The 21,743-nt window shown below is 40.8% G+C and overlaps 1 protein-coding gene across 2 annotated transcripts in view; it reads left to right on the top strand.

Moving 5' to 3' along the window:
• Positions 1–21,004, top strand: part of CD36 (CD36 molecule (CD36 blood group)) — a 55,006-nt gene extending 34,002 nt beyond the window's left edge. Inside the window, exons 10-13 of one of the 2 annotated variants that reach the window (XM_075599586.1) lie at positions 12,693–12,766; positions 14,338–14,392; positions 16,259–16,423; positions 18,569–21,004. In XM_075599586.1, coding sequence (XP_075455701.1) covers positions 12,693–12,766; positions 14,338–14,392; positions 16,259–16,423 — 294 coding nt within the window. In that variant the 3' untranslated portion in view covers positions 18,569–21,004. The remainder of the gene's footprint in view (positions 1–12,692; positions 12,767–14,337; positions 14,393–16,258; positions 16,424–18,568) is intronic. The other variant, XR_012801605.1, reaches the window with a different exon arrangement.
• Positions 21,005–21,743: the final 739 nt, after the last annotated feature.

Genomic DNA, 21,743 nt, shown 5'->3' with positions numbered 1-21,743 from the left:
TTGACCATAGCCTCCAAATTACAGAGGCTGAAAACTGTTGCAGGAATATATCACCAGGTACTTGACTGGCTTGCCTCTTTGAAAAGAAGAATCGGAAAAAATATGTATGTAAGGGCTTCCATCATCCCCAAAACACTTTACATATGGAGTGCCTCAAGGCTACATTTTCTCCCCTCACCTCTCTAACATCTATATTAAGCCACTTGGTCCCATAATTGCAAGTCATGGTCTCAGATATCACCAATATGCAGATGGCACCTGGCTGTGACTATAACAATGAAAAAACAAGTCAAACAGATAGTCAAGTCCTGCCTCCATCATATCTATTCCATCATGTGACTCAAGCCTCTCCTTAGGGAAGAAGATCTTTGAAAGGCCACCCACACGCTGGTCACCACCAGACTTGACTATGGCAACTCACTCTATCTTGGCTTGCCAAACAACCAGATCAATAACTAGCAGACAATTCAGAAACCTAATCAGATACTACCACATCATTTGAACTTTGAGAGAACTTCATTGACTAGCAGTCAGACCATGAATTGAGTTCAAATTCCTCTTTACAATCTATAAGGCTACACATGGTGTAGCACCAAACATAAACTCAGAACCTATCACTCCACGTCAGCCAACCAGACCACTCAGATCAACCAAACAATGCCCTGCTAAAATCCACTAGAATTGGCAAATAACAAAAAACGCCAGCAGAAGGTTTTGAGTTTTGGAACAATCTCCTTATTGACATCAGGCTCCCGCCTTCCAAGCCTTTAAGAAATCAGTTAAGACTCATCTCTTCTGTGAAACATTTGGGGACTAACCTCAATTGCTCACCATATTGTTCAGTGCTACGAATCCTTTGGGTAGTCAGCGTTCCAAAATAAAATGGCTTGATCTGGAACTTACCATGCACTGGATGAGGTTGTTTACCAAAAGGTCTTGAAGGACCACATAACCTCTGTCCAAACGTGCTGCGGAGAGATGAAATGGATAGTGTGCTTGCACTAATACCCATTTAGATCAAAGTCATATAATGAAATACATTTAAAAAGAACCAAATAAAAGCATGAAAATATTAATATTAATAAAAAGTCTCAAATATTGGACTGGCAGTTAGTAAATTGTATCCCTAGAAGCCTTCTCATAATAACTGTGCTTGTGCCTGGGTTGACCCAGCATCTTCCTTTTATGTATTTGTTTTTGAGACCTTAATTACCCTATTACATACCCACACTTGACACTACTACATTGCCCTTGTCCTTTCTTTGAGCCCTTCCTCGGCATTTATGTCATCATACCCCACATGCCTCTTGACTGCTTTGATATAAATATGAAATACTTTGCATTCATGTTTGTCTTTCTGAACACTTTTTAAACTCCAATTAAGAAAACTCATGCCCAGTATAAAGCGAGAGAGCTGAAGGATCCACCAACTATTATTATATTCCGAGACTCCTGCTGCTTTACTGGAGAAGTGGAAGCAATACACAATTCTCCACCAATGCTTGTTTACTTCCTCACATTGAGTAGCCACTCTTTCACTATTCTTTGGTAGTCATTATAGCCGCTCAGGCCTGTGCACCCCTTTCCTCTAGAGCCTTAATAAATTATTGTTCCTTGTGCTTAAGTTCCCCTGTAGAAATGCCATTTTAATTGGCATACATAATCTCTTGTTCTGCATGTACTTTACAACTAAGTGTTAATATACTATATTTGAGTGTTGAATCTGGTTGTAACAATCTGCTGTTTTCAGTTACATTTTCTGTGCTTTATAATGTGGCATGTATTACATACTATACATCAGAATCCTATGGTACTGTCTGGATAATATGATTCTTATCAGTCAGATTGAGAAATCTGCTTCGGATCTGCAACCGTACCGTAATATTGAAACTCATATATACTGTATTCATATACATGCATACATCCTGCAGTTGTGTAATATCAACTTGTTAAGTTGAATCTGCTGACACATTGATGTGGTATTTACGTTACCTAGTATACTGCCGATTTCTAATTTAGATTGTTTTTCCAGACTTGTACAAGCCATTTGCTTCTTCCTCCTCCAAAAACACACTGATCGGGGAGGGAAATGCAAAAGGTCCCGTTAATATAAAGGGAAATCGGCTAGTTACAGTAGATGACAACATGCTCTGAAATCAGTCAGTTGTATTACAAGTTAAAGGCTACAATTAAACTTTGGTGTGTGTGTGTGTATATATATATATATATTTATATATATATATATATATATATATATATATATATATATATGAGTGAAGATGACCTAGGCGCGAAAAAGGGATGGAAAAAATAAAGTGAGAATTCCACAATATGTCAAAAAACAGAGCACCATCAAGGAAGGGATTCCCAAAAAACAACTGTCACTATATCCCATTGGGAACAAGAAGATTCCTTGCTGTAGACAATTGGGAGTATGAATAGTTAATATATGGAAATGATGAACCAATGGTATAATTCTATCCATCAGGATTGTAGATATTATAATCAGTGCAATTCTTGAATGAATAGTAGTCTTCTTTGAAAAATTTAAAAAACTTTACTTAATACAAATAAAACAACAATAATGTGAGAGAGGATACACGTCATCTAAGTAGAATGACAATGTCCCGATATGAAACCAAGTCTTTAAAAAAACTTTGGGTGTAGTTCCTATAGCATAGATTGATGCTCACACAGGAAAAAAAATATATATAGTAGTTCTCCTTACCCTCCGTGATGATCTTCTGGGTGGTGGGATATGTGTAGTTTATCTGCTTTGAAGCAGTGTGGAACGCTGTTGGAGAGAGGGAGGGGGAGGGGGGGAGAAGGAAGGGGCTAGCCTGCCTCTTCTTCCTATTTCTCCAGCAACTCACTCACCCCTCTTCAACGAGTAGATAAATTTGTATAATCCGCGTCTCCAGACGCACAGCTACCCTCTACCTCGATCTCCTCTTCTTTTGTTGGACTTGGAATCAGTACATCCAGTATCTCCAAATGCACGGCTTGTCTCCACCACCCTCACCACTTCCGCATCACATGGGGGAGCCTCTTCATGTCTCGTGCGACGTTCAACTTAGAAACTGAACAGTCTTCAATCCGATCGAAAACAGCAATGGTTTTCAACTTGTCTGCTATGAAAACAGACCAGGAACATGGGGACAAATCTTACAGACAGGGTTCCTCTCTCTAATAAGTTAACCCTACGCGTTTCAACACAAGGTGTCTTCGACAGGGGTTTCTTCACCTGACGAAGACACCTTGTGTTGAAACGCATAGGGTTAAGAATTGCCTAACATCTTTGGACTATGTCACATATCCCCCTCCCCAGCTCACACTTATTGGGGTGAGCGGCCATGGACCTCACTGGGGTGAGCGTCCTACCTGAAATACTTGAGCTAACTCCTCAGTACAATATTAAACATTCACGACACGAATATTAACTTTTTTTTCTTTTTCCCGCGGCAATTATGGTCAATAGTTTTCGTCATAAGAGACTATACTTGGCAAACATATTTTGTTTCTCTCTATTAGGGAACTATTTTGAAAAATAAATGTCTAGCACACATTCTTATAACCCAGGATATGCTAAATATGCTCACAAAACCAGACAGTTTCTATTACCTCCCTGGGTTTTTCTACTCTAGAATATGAACCTCATTATATATTTACCAACCGGAAAGGGCATTTTTTCCCTATATTGTAAGATACCAATATATATATATATATATATATATATATATATATATATATATATATATATATATATATATATATATTTTATATATAAACTACAGCCTTGTAATCTTAAGGGCCATCAACCCTGTATATTAATTTGTAGTTTTACCTATATTTTCAATGAAGAGAAAAAAAATACAACATTGCAATATTTACAAAAATGCTTTTCTAAAGGCATAGTATAGCATATACTGTAGTAGTGACATAGTCCGCACGTGTAACCCAATTGGTTAGTTCCACTACTTTTTTTTCCCCTTGACTTCCAGTCCATTATATCCTCAGAGTTCATTTTAACGCTTTCTGTCTCTTGCACATGGTCGGACTGTCTCTTTAGCTTCTGACGGAACTCTGGGGCCGGATAGTCTTTGTCTTTATATTGTGGCCCAGAGTGGCAAGATCTGGATAAATTCAAGGCCAGCGTTGACCTTCGTCACTTTTGCTTTGCAACCTTTGAACCTTTATGGTACTTCTTACTGCCATGTATTTTCTCACAACCATCTTCACTCTTAGAGATTTGGGATTTTCCCTTTGGGGCAATTATATGGTACTTAGAAGATGAAGAGCTAATTACCTGGAGCACCTTCACCTTGATGGCTGTACCGTGTGGCATTTTACCTTTGCAGCTGGCAAGCATGTAGCCTTGGGCCTCTCTTTCCTGAGGCCTACATTTATTCAGGCGAACGTACCGCTGGATAACCAGTGACGCCTTTCTCAGGGTTTGATAGCGAATCCTGTTCTGTGTCATCCTAGTCAGAGACTGAATTTTGATAGTTGCTCCTTTCATAATGAGGAACCTGTTTCGTACCATGCGGGCACGGTAGAATGATTGAAGAACATAGGCTGCTTTATTCCGGTGAATTTTCATCCCTCTGTAGGCAGCCTGTATGATGATACACTGGCGACACACTTTATTCGAGCTCGGCTAGTCCCACGAATTCGGGTATACCCGGGTGTATTGAGGTTTGTGACTGTTTTCTGCCCGAGTGCATTGGGTTATTTTCCAGGCAGGGATTGAAGCATTTTATTCCCGCTGGCTGCAATACTGCACAGTATATATATATATATACTGCATTACAATTCAGGAATTTATGCCATCTGGTAGACACGCAAAGCATTGCAGCCTATTAAATCCTAATCATTATCATTTAACAGATCAGCCGCCCGTCAGCCAGGCATGAACCCAGGCTGGGAAGGCAAACGCAACGGGGCTTGTCAGAGGTGAGGAGCGGCGCATTCCAGGTATCTGCCAGGTACATACTGGGTATTTGCTCGAATAAAGTGTGTCGGTGCAGTAGTTGCGGCGCATTTACGCCGATAATTTTCTCTTTCCCTTCTCCCTTGGATAAGAGCTTTGCAGTGCTTCTGAATTATTCTAATGCTTTTCTCCTTTTTCAAAACGTTAAGTTCCTCCACGAGAGAATTCTGTTTTGTGCACACATGTCGCAATTCTGTTCTCAGAGCCTCCATTTCTTCCTGGTGCTGGTTCTGAGTGTGCATCAATGCATTCTGTAGTGCTTCCTGCACTTCTAATTTTTCCTGAGTCAACTGTTTCTTTACTTTTTCTGCTTGGTCAGTCAAATCTGAATTTTTCAATTTCAGAGTCTCATTTTCTTGCTTTACAGTCTCTAACTCACTCAGGGCAATCTCATGGGTTTGCTTCAACATTCCCAGCTCTGTGTTCAAACCGTGGCCCTCCAGGCATGAGTTTTGCACCTCTGTGCTGAGCGCGTGAACCTCTTGTAGAGCCTTCCCGTATTTCTGTTTTAGGATAGCAATTGATTTGTCAGACTTAATCTGTTTTCCATCCATGGTGGCAATTACGGTGTTGGCCATTTCCAGCCTATTCGTCACCTCTTCCAACTCACTCCGTAAGAGAGACTCTGTTTTCTTCAAAGCCTCGTACTCCTGTAAAGCTGGAAGTATACACCTCGGTAACTCGGCGTTCGATTCTCGCACCTTATTGTTAGATTCTTGCTCCTTCTTCCAACATTCTCGCTCCTTCACCAAATCCTGCCACAGGACTTCATAATCATGGCGGGCAGCTTGGAGTGCAGAAATCAAAGCTTCCCTTTGCTCCTCCTTTTTCTTTGCCACTGTTCCCGTGACAATTCTGCTGGTCACTCCGGTCTGCAGCAAATCTCTGCGCCTTTCTGACGCATGTCCTGACAGCGCAGGTTCAAGTGGCTCGGTCACTTCCCCTGTGACTTGAGGAACAGTTTTCTTTTTCTTCTTCTTTCTTTTTGCTTTATTAGCTCCAGAGATATCAGTGGTACTGGGCACACACTCACTGGTATCAGCTTCCACATCTTGCTTGCACTCACAGGGCGTTGCTTGCTTTTGCAGCTGTTTGTCTTTGAGAATTTTGGGGCACACATCTTCCATGTGACCTACTTTATGACAGGCCCAGCATACTAATTTCATCTGTAGGTACGGCTCTCTTCCAGCGGCCACATCGTCGTCATCATCATCGTATGGCCTGAAGGGACACTGTATTTCATGATTATGTACATTACAAAACAAACATTTCACGTCAGCCATTTTAGAAACCCGGCAGGGACAATTTGCTAGCTGCAATTTCACTCACTTCAGCAACTTACATACAGCACTTGTTAGCTGCAAATTCACTCACTTCAGCAAAAGACATTAGCTTTACAAACAGCACTTGCTAGATGCAATTTTCACTTTCTTCAGAAAACCAAAAAAATGTATTTTTTTTTTTTTTTTTTTAGGTTCAGGGTGCTATTGCATCCACACTTCGCACATTCTCTGTGTATGCTGGAAGCACAACTGATATACACAGTGGGACAAACTTCACTCATAGCATCTGTACTTTATCTTCAGCTGGGCGGCCATTTTAAACCCCCGCATTTATTTGCAAACCCACAGACTTTTTAGTGTCGACCCGCATTCTCCACCATATGTGACAAACGCCCCTCTTTTGTAGCGCTGACGTCTGTCTGGGTTCTTCCCGACACAGTCTTCTGGGGTTATTTATACAACAAACAGGAACATGCAAAGTATTACGTTGCTTAACTCAGGCTTCTGCCTGCTTTATTTTCATCCAAGTAAGGTACTGCAGCTTTAACATGTGTAGGCAGGAGGCGCTCAGACATTTAACCTTCAGCGGTTTACTCATATCAGTGTTATAGCATTTCACACAGTGTCACTTTTAAGAAATAAAAACCCAAATCATATAAAGAAATCCTATCCCTTTCAGGGAACTAACTACACATCAGAATCAGCCTCTAACTGCGAACTAACTGGGCCAACTAACCTGGTTCCCCAGCTTAAAACAATGCCCTCTCATTTAGGGTCACTAGATACAGCACAGTCTTTTATCAACAGCAATAACCATTTGTTTTGTCTTATCTGTTCGTTCTGGGAACACGGTTCCAAGTGTCCAGGCAAATCCTCTGGTACTGTGATACTTGGAGGGGCCGTCCACCCCGAACTGGATTCCGGGGAGCAGCGATACCCCCAGCCTCCAGGCTCTAAGGAGAGAGAGTGAAATGCAAACCTCTCTGCTCTACATACCTGTGCAAGTGATTAGAAGAGCAGGTGAGGGAGAACTAGACCCATTGTAATCTGTGGTCTGGATTTTCCATCCAGCAGTCTGAGTTAATGTGAAGCTGTGGAATGGATCATTTTTAACTATTTCTGCACTTTCTGACCTAAAACGGGGCAGAAAGCTGCCTAACATCTTTGGACTATGTCACAACAGCCAGAGAAAGTTGGTTTATTATACAGTATTTCCTTCATGGTTTTATTATCTGGCTGTGCAAATTATGCATGCAAAACCTTACCTTTTTATGACACATATTCTCACGGTTGGAGTAAGGCAGTTCCATTTTTTCTGATTAGTTGTCGTTTAACTGTCTCCATGGCATACTGTATCTCGTGACAATAATCCTTTTTGGACTGGCTACAAGTCATTTGGAACTGCAGTCATTCTGCCCTTGCGCTAATGGCTTCAGGGTTTCCTTTATAGACAGACTTTTCTTTTATAGGGGCTACTTTTCCCACACATTTTTTCCTTGTTAGTTGTTTTTCAAGTTTGCCCTGGTGTTGTAAGACTTGTATCCATCACCCTGATGGTAAATTTAAGCTACTTGAAGTTTGCACTGCTTTAAGAACCAAATCCTATCTGGCAGTGAGAAATTAAGGCAAAACTCTTACAAGTCCCTTCCCCAGGAAAGAAAATGCACTTTACTAACTATAACATGCTCTTCAAGGGGCAGTCCCTCCTAGAGCCAGATAATACTAACGGCAGGGGCATGTTTAAAAGGTTTACATCTAAGGGATTTTGATTCATTTTGTTACATTTTTTTTTATTTTTACAGTTAGATTGTTAACATGTTGAACTGAGACTTGGGAGCTACATATAGTTACATACTGCAGTAGATGAGGTTGAAAAAAAGACATCCATCAAGGTCGACCTATGTTAAATTTAGACGACAGATACTTTGGGCCTCATGCAGAGAGCATCGTTATTTCGAAATTCGCCATTTTTTGTACAATTTCGCGCAGAAACCGGCAGAAAATGGCGAGTTACGAAAAACGCGCCATTTTGTTTTTTCTATTGCTAAAACTCGCCTCGCGGCTGGCGAGAACCTCCATCTCTTGTGAAGGTGAAAAAAACGGCGCTAGCTCTATTAGTGTTTCACTAAAAAAACTATACCGTGAATGTTGTTAACAAAATCAATTGATTATAGCAGGTATTCAAAACGTGCTCAAATAACGTGCAAATAGTGATATTTAAAAGGTTCAAACCCCCTGCTCAAACCCAGCTGGTAGGGACTGGTTTCGCTAGTCCCGCAAATCGTCACTCCTGTTGTATTCCAGGGGGAGCATGGAGGAAAATAGAACAGAAAAAAACAATCTAAGTGTAAACAGTATTTAAAGTGCAAAATTCAATATCTTGTCTTGGCTCGTATGTTGTGCCTACTTACAAGATGTAAGTTGTTTTCAAGCGTTTTAGACACACAATGGTCTCTGCTATGGATGTTGTTCTCCACTTAATGAAGCGGTCTCCAATAGTCAGCTCAGCAACCCAGTGCATGTAAAGAAAAATGATACCATAGTGCAGACCAGTATAATGATAAAATTAGACTTTATATATTTAAAATTGAACACTTACAATAAAAATGAATATATTAAGCATTGTTCACAATATTAGTGAGGAGAGAAGAGTGTGTTAGCTTCCGGCTCACCCGCCTCCTCCGATGGGACCCGGTACAGGAGGAGGAGGAAGCCACACACCCTTTTCTGGCGAAACGCGTAGAGTGGGAGCCGTCCAGACGGGAGAGAGGAGAGAGGCGTGATTGCCATTTAGAAATTCTACCAGCCGCACCCGGAAGTGACGCGACGGAACTAAACGGAAGTGACGCTCCGGCGGTGAGAGAGGCGGGATCACCCACCCGAGAGGCAGCTCCAGGCTTGAATAGCTGAAGGGGAGTTCAAACAGCCCACGGGAGAATACAGCCCAAATCACACAGTCCACCGCCAAAGACGTGGAGTCGCGGAAAGAGGCTAACTGTACCGGGTCCCATCGGAGGAGGCGGGTGAGCCGGAAGCTAACACACTCTTCTCTCCTCACTAATATTGTGAACAATGCTTAATATATTCATTTTTATTGTAAGTGTTCAATTTTAAATATATAAAGTCTAATTTTATCATTATACTGGTCTGTACTATGGTATCATTTTTCTTTACATGCACTGGGTTGCTGAGCTGACTATTGGAGACCGCTTCATTAAGTGGAGAACAACATCCATAGCAGAGACCATTGTGTGTCTAAAACGCTTGAAAACAACTTACATCTTGTAAGTAGGCACAACATACGAGCCAAGACGAGAACCTCCATCTCGCCATTTTTAAAACTCTCCGAATGCAGAGAGGTGCGAACGGCATGTAGCGGCTGTTCGCGCCAAGAAAATGGCGCGATTCTCGCATTTTTGCCGCGCCAGGAAAAGATGGCAAGATGGCGCTCGCCGCCTATAGTAAAGGGGAAAAAAAAGGCGCAAATTTGTTTTTACACGTTTCTGAAGCGCGCATCTCGCCAATTTAAACTCGCCACACGCATCCATGTTAAACATAGCAGAATTCGCACTTTTCTGCATATGGAGAATAAATCTCTCCAAAAAAGCTACTTTTTATGAAATTCGCCAATTTTAAAATTCTATGCTCTCTGCATGAGGCCCCTTATCCTATATCTGTACTTATAGTATACAGCAGCGGTGCGCAAACTGTGGGGCGCGCCCCCTTGGGGGGGCGCAAGATTATGTAGGGGGGGCGCGGGCTGCTTGCAGGGAAACCTGGGGGCGGGCAGAGCTGTGCACGGACGGCCAGAAGCTCCGTGCTGCTGCTTCTATGTGTCTGTGTCTTGCAGAGGGGGCGGGGCTTCTGTCTGCTTCCTGCACCAGTTTTCTGCAGCATGGGGGGTTGGGGGATCGGAGCATGTCGCCCCCCCAGGAGAAAGTGTGTGTGTGTGTGTGTGTGTGTGTGTGTGTGTGTGTGTGTGTGTGTGTGTGTGTGTGTGTGTGTGTGTGTGTGTGTGTGTGTGTGTGTGTGTGTATTGAGTTTGTGTGTGTGTGGGGGGGGATTGTGTGTGTGTGGGGGGGGGGATTGTGTGTGTGTGGGGGGGGGGATTGAGTGTGTGTGTGGGGATTGAGTGTGTGTGTGGGGGGGATTGAGTGTGTGTGTGTGCGGGGGATTGAGTGTGTGTGTGTGGGGGGGGGATTGAGTGTGTGTGTGGGGGCAATTGTGTGTGTGTGTGTGGGGGATTGTGTGTGTGTGTGTGGGGGGGGGGGGATTAAGTGTGTGTGTGGGGATTGAGTGTGTGTGGGGGGGGGGGGATTGAGTGTGTGTGTGCGTGGGGGGATTGTGTGTGTGTGTGAGTGTGTGGGGATTGAGTTTGTGGGGGGATTGTGTGTGTGTGTGTAGGGGGAGGATTGTGTGTGGGGGGGGATTGTGTGTGTGTGGGGGGGGGGGGGGGTTGTGTGTGTGTGTGGGGGGGATTGAGTGTGTGTGTGGGGGGGGGATTGAGTGTGTGTGGGGGGGGGATTGAGTGTGTGGGGGGAGGGATTGAGTGTGTGTGTGTGGGGGGGGGGGTTGAGTGTGTGGGTGGGGGGGTGATTGTGTGAGTGTGTGGGGATTGAGTGTATGGTGTGTGTGAGTGTGTGTGTGTGGGGGGGGATTGAGTGTGTGTGTGTGGTGATTGATTGAGTGTATGTGGTGAGTGTGTGTATGTGGTGATTGATTGAGAGGGTGTGTGTTGTAATGCAGTGGTGCGCAAACTGGGGGGGCAATGAGGCGCAAGATTATTTAGGGGGCGCAGGCGGCGTGCGACCAAAACTGGGTGCGCGGGCTGGCAGACGCTGTGCGCGAGGGGCGGCCAAGAAGATGTGCACGGGCGGGCAGCCAAAGATGTGTGCGGGTGGCTGAACAGGATAGTGCAGGTGGCAGCAACGTGATGGTGTGTGAGCGCATGCGCAGGGGCTTCGAAGGTACAGGGAGGAGCACGCCCGAGCACGGTGAAATCAAACGCCCCTCCTTCGGTGTCTGCCCTGCAATAGCGCTGTGTTCCTGCTCTCCTCTGCTGGCAACCTGCTTCGCTGCGATCCTCTGCAAGTGAAAGGGTAGGCTGCCACTGTATCAATCATACTATGAATGTACAGAAATAATGTAAAAAAAACTGTGTAAACACAACATTGAAAACGGTAAAAAATAAATAATACTGTAGGTAGGAGTTTGGATGACAATGAGGATAGCAAGATAAAAAGCATGGAGGGGAAGGAAGAAAAAAAAGGGGGGGGAGAGGGAAGGGAGGTAGCAAAGAGGTGGATGAATGCCCCCCCAAAGGATTGCCTTTGTGCACGTACGCTCTCCCAAGCTTGGCGCTTGGGGAGACAAACAAAATTGACTTTGATGTGCGCTCAGCAGCAGTCAATACACACACACACATACACACACAGACACACACACAAATAGCCCCGATCCACGCTTGCGCAATTATGCAGGACACCCTGTGCTCATGCTTGGAGAGTTGGTGATGTCACCGCTCTCAGCGGCAGCGTGGACGCAGCCTAATTTTGCAAGCGTGAGCTGTTGAAATATGTAAGTATTTAAACATATTTGGATTTATATTGTATACCGTTTAATAAAGTTTTTTTTTTTTTTTCCCCATGTGATTTTGATTACATCAGGCAGGGGGGGGGGGCGAGAAATTTTATGGATGAAAAGGGGGGCTCAGCATAAAAAGTTTGCTCACCCCTGGTACAGTATAAGCAATTTAATTTCTTCTGTCTACTCCATTTTGTGTGCTATCACTGTGTGTACAGCGTGAGTTTGCACAGGTTAATCACCCCACTCTCCCAATCTCTTACCTTAATTGTCTTGCTGATAAGGGCATGGTAAAATACAGGAAGGGAAACACTTCTATGCATAGAAAAGGAATGTGTGCTTGATTTAAAAAAACAAAACAAAAGCAAGCAATCCTTTTTTGTATACCAGGGTGGGGGGTGGGGGGGGGGGGGAGACGAGGGGGGCGACTCCAGTCCTCCAGGGCTACCAACAGGTCAGGTTTTCAGGGTATCCCTGTTTCAGCACAGGCCCAGTCATAATGATATATGGTTACATTTGTTTAAAGAAGTAAATGTGATTGTTACTTTCTGTACAAAATGTTGTTATTTTGCTTAGCTGCTGCGGCTTAAATAGTTATACCATTAAATAGTCCTCACATCTGCATAAAACACAGCCTTTTGGTAATAGAATTAAACAGTTGACATTATGCATATACATTTATTTTGCCCTTCATGCTACATTTACGTTTTTAGAAGGGCCCCTAAAACTCAAACGTTTATGTTGCAACTGTTTGAATCTGACATATATTTTTCCTAGATTTGTAGATTGAAGATCAAAATAATGAAACAATATTGTGATTTATTCTTTTATTTCAGGTAACTGGATTTACTTTGCAATTTGCCAAAAGATTGCAGGTCAATGTAATGTTTAAGCCAACAAAAAAAATTGAGTGAGTATAAAATATACTATAATTATTTATTATTCAATTATTCAATATGCGCATACAATTTGGAAAACTATTTCCCACATATTCCAGGTGTATTTCTGCCAGATTTGTATAGACCCCGAAATTCCTGTTGTCTGCGATATAAGAAGTTATTTTGGATGCTTAGCATTTCCCCCCCCCCCCCCCCCCCCCCCCTATTTTTTTGTACTTAAACCTACGTAGAGTAGGACAGAGCAGAATTTCCATGCTTTAAAACCTGGGAATGTCATAGTTTCAAATATATGGACCAGCAAAAATCTGCAACAAAAAAGGCCTCAGATTCAGCAGTCAAACAATGAGGGAAATAGTACCCATCCTAATGATATTACTCTTTCTCATTGGCTTACTGTCATAATTTTACTGGTGGAATTTTTTCCTAAGAGATGTGAAAACCTAGCTGAATAGTTCCTGAACCGGGGATCGGCCAGAGGTAAGACTAGCATGGCTCAGGTAACTGAAAGGATAAAATAAAAATTGGATAGTTGAACTGCTGCTTTAAAACACTGTAATATTTTAATCAACGATAGGCACATTTTCAGATTTACATTACAAACTTTGCGGACTTCATGTTCATTGCAAATTCCAAGTCGATCAGATCAAGAATAAAACTTCATCATTAATGTTCTATCGGAAGGAAATTTGAGCCAAAACCCAAGAAAGGACCATCTTCGTATTCACCTTTTTTATTATAATGTTTGTGTGTTTTTATTTATTTTATTTTTATTTGTTAAGTTCCCAGAATCCCTAGCTGCAGGGGAAGCATTGTATGTTAGAAGACAATAGTGATTTTTTTATTTTAGTTTTATCAATAATTAAAAAAAAAAAAAATCGCAAACCAATGTAGTTTTGGCAAACACAAAACCAAAACAGGAAAAATTGTTCGAACCAAAACACCGGTGAAAGTTCCCACCCTTCATTTTATTGGTTTTATTGTCTTTTTAGCTTGCTCCTAAACTTGAAATTCAGCTTTGTTATAGAGATGGACAAACTTGTCGAAATTCAATTCACATTTTTTCCCCAATTTAGGCACCAAATTGCGAATATGATGCATATTCTTTTGACTTTTTTTTATACCAGTATTTCTCTTTTTTTTGGAACTTTAGAATATTTTGCTTATTCTCGAATATTCTCTTTGCGAACTGGAAAACATTTTGCATTTTTTAAATGTGATTTTAGCCTTCAGTCATGAAATGAGCTGCTTGTCACATATAATGAGTATATTTTAAAATCATAGTCTACATTTTTGTGCAGATATGTGGTTGCCAAGTTGAAGCTGCTTCAGATGTTGTGTAAATGTGAAAACAGTTTGGTATATTTTACTTCTCTCTTAAAGTAGTGTGTATTGTATATTATATAAATGGCAAGCTACTGTACATGGCATTTCATGTCTACAGTACAAAATATCTCCCATTATTTTGTGATCTGTATGAGAGAGATGTTGATATTTGTATTTATCAAAATAAATTCACTGATGCAGTATGATAGAGACCAATTATATTTTTGTACTCATACAATATTTGAAATTATTTTTCCAGTGTTTTGTCAAACCTCCGATCAGAGTTTGTGTTTCCTGTTTTATGGCTAAATGAGGTGAGCACATACAGTATTAAAAGTGTCAGACATGAATAGATTATTGAGTGGTGACATTTTGTCTGGTGGTTTTGTTCTTTAGAATATTTCTGGTTAGATTTATTTAATGTGGATTTTTTTTTCTTGAGGAGGGGACGAGAGGGAGAGGATTATGAAGAATTATAAATGTTGTAAAAAAAAAAAAATTAAAGATGGTATTCTTTGTTCCAGACAAAAACCTTCTGCTTGTAGTATATAGAGATGTAATAAGGAGTCAGGATCTATCCCACAAATGTATAGTCAATAGAGTTCTGTTTAAACTGCTCGCAAGGAATCCTGGAGGCTTGCGGCAATTTGTTGAGCAGTCATCACTAGTCTTGTATAAAAATGTTCTTTAATGACCTGTATTTTAATGAGTACAGCTATAATTATACATGTACAGTACACAGAACACTGTCACAGTTGTAGGGTGAATGGGGATAGCCAGCCACACAGGCTCCCAAAGCCCACAATTGTATTCCAGTAACCACCAAAGTGGATGGGTTTCCCTTTTCACGAATAGCAGGAAGTGATTTTTACAGAACTTTAATTTGCACATTTTTTTGTAGCAGAATTTTTCTTGTGTAGTGGGAAAAAAATATGCAGTATAGACTGCATTTTTTCTTGAGTTTCTGAACAAATATTTAAGTTGCATAAAATAACAGATGATAAAATATTCTACATGTTGTTTTCATGTATTTCAGAAAGAAAGCTGAATAACTAAATCTAAAATAGCATATTTCCCGTGGCTTTTCCATAGCTTTTTACATTACTGTACACATCAAAACAACAACTCCATCAATACATAACTGTATGCACTGAGAGGTGTCAAATTTTCACCCAAGATTGTGAACCAAGCAACATATTCCCCTTTTTATCCTGTGAAAAATGTTGCAGCCTCATCAGCGTGTGCGAGTGATTCGCCAATGCTTCCAATCCAAAACCTGAAACAGGGGTTTTGTCCACTTCTTCAGTAAACGCACAATTTTAGGACGTGGAATGCAAATGCTCCATGGAATGTGCTACATTTTGGTTAATTTTTTAAGCCGTGCAAAACATTGTGGCTTTGTCAAAATTTACGAATTACATAAAATCATTTCACTTTTGGGGACATTCGCACATCGCTAGTAATTGTGCACCCATTATTACTCATTCTAACTTTCCTAACAAGATATTAAGCATGCCAACTATCATACTCTGTGCTCTTATATATCGCGTATTGTAAAGATTGAAGGGACACCATAGCGGGCAAGTATTTGTCAGGTTGAATGAAGATCTGAAGTTCACTATTTAGGTTTTTCTAGTGATCACCAATTATTTCTGGAGCACATTTTAGAATAGATGAGTGGCCCAGCTGAAGCTCCCTAAGAAGTGGCAAGGAACTCGATTTGCTTGTTATTTCTGTGCAAAAGGCAATTTAACCCTTTGAGTGCCTGAGGGGTTGGGGTGCTTGAGTGCCACGTCCCTCCAGCACAGTGCGGTCACGTGACCGGTTTCAATAGTGGTCATGTGACTGCAGGGGCCATTTTGCAGGAAACTGAAGAAGTTGAGCCCGGCTTCGTTTCCTCCCTGGGCTCTTCATGGGAACACAGGACGTGATTTAAGCCTAAAAAAATGTTTTCTGTTGGGCATGCCGTAGTTACTATGTCATGGGGTCTACCTTCTGGCACATGACGATACCTTCCCTTTAATGGGCCGGAAGGTATTTACGGGCTGTAATTCTACCATCTTTAGTAGTCACAGGGGCTTAATCTCTCAATGTACTGGACTCTACTGATAGAGAAAAGCTCTACTCGTTACCCCAATAAACCAGAAAAATGTGAACTTAATGTAACTTTTTTTTTTTAGACGGCTACAGTTGATGATGACACAGCAAAGATGTTTAGGGGAACTGTAACTAACCCTATGGAGCTTCTCCTGATAATGCAAATAGTACTGCTTTGTCTTGGCATTGTTGTGTTTCTCGCATGCTCAATAACACTTTGTGTCAGGAGCTCCAAAAAATCTAAATAGGTAAGTGCACTATTTCATTCTGAATACTGATTGTAAAGGGTTTAGTACACTATTGTCCTGTCCCCTTCCTTAACCCCAATAAAAACACACCACGCAAACTTTGGGAGGATAAATCTATCACAGCTTTATTTAAACAGGATAATGAAAATACATCACATTGATAAACCACAGGAATCAAGCCAGCTAGCTGTGCCACCATTTATAAGAGCCCAAGGGATACCTTCGGCTAGTACTCAACATTGCCACTAGCCACCTAGGCCACATAACGTCACACTAGAAGAACACGCCCATACTGGCCGCTCTAGCCGGGCTTGACACTGGCTTCCCTGATAACATATAATAAGAGGATCACAACACCTCAAATAAGGGAGCCAAGACTGACTGAATCCTTGCAGATGCATTACCATGGTTACCTAACCAAAGAAACCAGCCATAAGCACATATCTGTTATAGGATCCTCATCCCCCTCTGTCCTATTCCTTCCACCCTCTGTTGCTTCTCTTCTTTCCTTTTAAAACATTTTTTTTTGTATTATTCATAAAGCCCCACAGGTAAATACCTCTTTAATGGAGGGAGCGCTGGAACTTTTCATCCACAGATAACTTAAAAGAGGAAGGGCTAACTAATGCCCCCACTTAAAATACCCTAGCCCCCACCCCCTACTGTCATCCACACACAACACCTGGAGAGGGACCCCTTGGCATCTAAGTCCTGCTCCCCCTCCACTACGTGCCCAGAGCTCTCTTTTTAATTGGACTACAGATGCAGCCACCAGTATTAGATCACTTGCCTTGTAAAATCTGGGGCAGTCTCACAGTAAATGCCTCAACATTTCTGTGAGATTCCTAATGGCCCATCGGATTAACACAGCGGGAGGTCCCTGCAGTCCCTTTCAAACAGAATGGGACTGCAGGGACCCCTGCTGTGTAAATCCGATGGGACATTAGGAATCTCACAGAAATGTTGAGGCATTTGCTGTGAGATGCCTTAGTTTTTACCCCGGCAAGTGATTGGACACTGGTGGCTGCATCTGTATATAAAGGTAAATTTAAAGAGGATAAAAACACAAAGTAGAAGCAGAATAAGGACTTTTTCATGGACAAAAAAAGACCCATTGTTTGCTTTTCCTGCACTCCTAAGAATAAGTTCGTATTTACTGCCAAACAAACTATTTCCACTTGGAAAATAGTACAGTTTGCATGTAGGATAAGATTGACATACTGTAATAATGTTGATAGATAATGTAGGATGATGGATGTTAGTTAATCAGGAAGAAAGGTTTGCAAGGTCATTTCCTCCGATTTTGCTAATTTAGCAATATGGCAAGTGATTACAAGGGGCATTGGGGGGATGTTTCTATTATAAGAGCCTGTGTAATGCTATTATAAAATGATTCACATAATAAATACATTTTATATGATATCATGCACAATTCATATCTGCATAAAGAAAAAACAATAGATTTTTTTTTATTGTGTTTTGATCCAGATGTAGATGTTTACCCATTTTTTTCACCTTCAACACATGGTATTGAGCTTCTAATTCACTGATAATATGCAATAATAACACAAAAAATCTGATGTTACATTTCACAAAACCCCAAAATAACACAATTGTTTTTTACTCGTAGTGCTTAACATCTTCTCAATACATAGATCCCACGGTTCTATTATCAGACAAGGGCACAATTAAAATGTTTATACTCTATATTAGCGGTGTGCAAACTGGGGGCCCGAGATTTTTCTGGGGGGGGGGCGCAGCATTTACAAAGGCCCTGTTCTGAGAGCGCGAGGCCTCTGCAAACGTAATTACCAGGCTCTGGTCACCCGTCTCTATGATAACGTGGCGTGAAGTGACGTCAAATGCCGCTGCGAGTCATGTGACATCACATGACCCAGCACCGTCATTTGATGCATCATTAGACGTGAGGGGGGGCGTGACCAAGGAGGGAGCAGGTAGGGGGGCGCGGGGAGTTTGCGCACCGCGGCTCTAGAATATATACTTTAAGTTACTTTAAACACTATCTGGGCTCTCACATCTACCAAATTACACAAAACAGCAATTAACAACAACAATTAACTTAGTTATTATGATTACATAAACTTTATTATTGCCTGAGATTTATAGTAACAATTTGCATTTCAGGTAAACAACTGTAAGCTTTTGAATTACGGAAAATATGAAGATAAAGGGAAACATATGATCAGAAGATATTGAGTGACCCATGACTCTTCAGTATACACTAACCATGATGGCAAATTGCAATAACATCATTAATAATCATTGCCCCCCTTTTCCCCCTACTTCCTTGACTTAATGTACTGCAAAGTCATATTGAGATTGGGGGGGAAAAAAGAAAAAAAAAAGTACTGGTACTGTATGTGATTGAACAGGTTTTTTAATGTACTTCATTTTAAATACACGTGGAAATGGGTCCATACGTAAACCATTTATATCCACTTCTATTTTGCCATGAGTAAAGTCCAACAGAATTCAATTCATTTGTGTCGGTCAAATCAGAACGCTCAGAGAATTCATGGTAGTTCAGAAGACCAAAAATAATCCACAACATTTTTGGGGTAAAATGTATATTTCTATATTAGGAAATCAGGAACAATAGCATAGAGATACTTATTACAGTAAACAATCCAGCATTTTTGAGAATCTACACTTTAGTCTGACACGGTGAATTTGCTTGTTAAGATAAAGATTTGATGTGTGGTGTATAGACTTAGCTATATTTTGGTCTTGCTAGCAACCTTCTGAAAGTCTGTGCCATGATGTACATAAATGCTATCATTTAGTGCAATATTTACATTTTGGAGAGCAGACTCTATTACTTTTAATTGAACTATAAGATTGAAAATTCAATGTGCTCTCATATTGTCATTTTCTTGTGAGAAAGAGTGCAATCATTTAGGGTGATTAAACAGTCGAAACCAAGAAAGGACATAATAGGGACAGATACAGTACCCAGTTGCCGAAATATACTTTAGGTAACATAGAAAATCAAATATAGTCTTGCATAGTTTATATAATATAGAAGTACTGTATGTACTTTAGACACTCCAGCAAAGCACACACAAGTGCAGTTGAATTAGCAGGCCGTACATAACATTTGAACTGTTTTACATAGTTGGGTGTCATCAAAATACTGTAGTATATCACTCAGAAAAGTTGCATAGCAGTGCTAGATGTTCCTGCACATCTTGTCAGTAAGCTTTCTGAAATCAGATTATTTTACAAAAATGGGTAAACTAGTGTAGTCTGCAAACCCAAGCTCTTGTATTAATTGCATGTGGATGGTACAGTAGCTACGGACATAAAGTAAAATTTGAATATTTGCCTTAAAGGTTGTTGTTTAATGATCGGGTTGTTGCAGGTTGTAATGGTGTTAAGTGGATAAACAAGAGAGTTATTCACTCATGAAATTATGTAAAACATCTTCTATGATTATATAAAGATCTTTGAAAACTCACAGTTCTCTTCTTTAGGTGCACATGAATAGGAGAACTGGGAGGATTGAAAACCTCTTTACCAGTGTTCTCAACCCTCGTCACAGGCCCCTGAGCTAGACCAGGTTTGATGGAGTAACCACCCAACATTCTACTCATATGCAAATGAAGTTAATTCAACTGTGCAAGTGTTGGTTATTCCTAAAACTTGTTGTGGCCGGTGGTTCCTGAAGAGAGAGAGGTTTGAGAACCACTGCTCCATACAATAAAATGGAACGTGGGATAAACTCTCCTAGGACAGTTCTAAGCCTGTCCCTGACCAATACAACTTCTAATGCTTTGCACTTTATTTTTAATGAAAACATTCAGCTCATTATATAATTATTAGTAATCACACATGGAGAAGGAAAATGCACATTTGTTTCCAGTGCCATTAGTCATCAAAATACATATTATTTCATAATCTCCATAAAACATCAACAATGAACACATAGAAAATGTTTTCCTCAATTCTATTCACTTAAAGAGGCAATCCAAGACTCTTAAAAAAAAATCTTTTTTTGGTTTAATATACAGTATGCATTTGATTACCTTTATTGAAAACTAATTACCTAAGCTGCTGATCGATTCGTTCTCGTGATCAAACAGCAAAATCCTGCTTCCTTGGGGTCACTAAAAGGCTGCCTTTCCGTTTCAAATCAATCCTTCAGTCGGGGTGACTCAGCAGCTACATTGTATTCTTATATTAATAAGGTAACATTATCTATTGTTACAGTTTGCAGCTCAAACTGCTGGGAATCTTAGAAACACATGATCGCAAACAGGAAAGTATTACAAAGATGCTGGGGAGGTCTGCTAAAGCCTGTTATAGAAATGAAAATATGCTCCGTATTAAAACGGCATTACGAGTTCAATTTTAAAATTAAAAAAAGGTAGTAAGTATTATCTAATACTACAGAACAGATTTTTTTTAAACACACGTGTTGGATATTACTTGGGTTGCTCCTTCAAACTCTTTTAAAGTAAATTTTGTCTTTCAATTTTATCATAAAAAAGAACATTTGTGAAAAAAGTGAATTTCAAATATGATGTAAAAAAAAAACAATAAATACCTTAACTTTTTGTAGTTCTTTGTTTGTCTTTGCATTTTTTCCAAGATTGAATTGCTTATTCATTTAGAAATGATTTATTTCTGTAAAAATGAAAAACAGTCTTAGATCAAATACAAACTAGCCATATTCCCAGACTTGTATCTTGGTGGCAACACTATTCTATCTAAATATAAGATAATTTGTATCTTTGTGTGCTTTAAACAATAATTATAAGATCTAACAATGATTTCTGATATGATTTGTCATTTAATTATAAAGCACAAAGGGGAGGAACGTGTTTTGACTAGTATTTTAGATATCAGGAAATATCATCACATACTTTTGTTCCATTCAGTACACAGAATAGGAGATCAGATACACAAAGCTTTCTGACTGTGACGATGCTCATCTCTGATCAGGAAGTGGACCTGCAGGGCTGAGGCGCCAATTAACCGATCAGAGCCAAGGAAAAGAGTCCTGTTAGAGTATTCGTGGTCATAAGCAGGCAAATGGTCAGGGCAGGCAGCAATGTTGCAGAATCCAGACGACAGGCAAAAGGTCAGGGCAGGCGGAAGGCAGCGAGGTCGAGGTCAGCTAAAGGAACTCCAAATGAACAGGGAAGCCACAGGGATAGGCAAGCCACAGCAACAGGCTAACTTCTGGAACAGGAAGCCACAGGGATAGACAAGCCACAGCAACAGGCAGCCACATGGATAGGCAAGCCAAAGCAACAGGCTAGCCTCTGGAACAGGAAGCCACAGGGATAGACAAGCC

Source organism: Ascaphus truei, chromosome 5, assembly GCF_040206685.1.
Source record: "Ascaphus truei isolate aAscTru1 chromosome 5, aAscTru1.hap1, whole genome shotgun sequence".
NCBI classification, from domain to species: Eukaryota; Metazoa; Chordata; class Amphibia; order Anura; family Ascaphidae; genus Ascaphus; species Ascaphus truei.
This window is presented reverse-complemented; position numbering and strand designations above follow the sequence as displayed.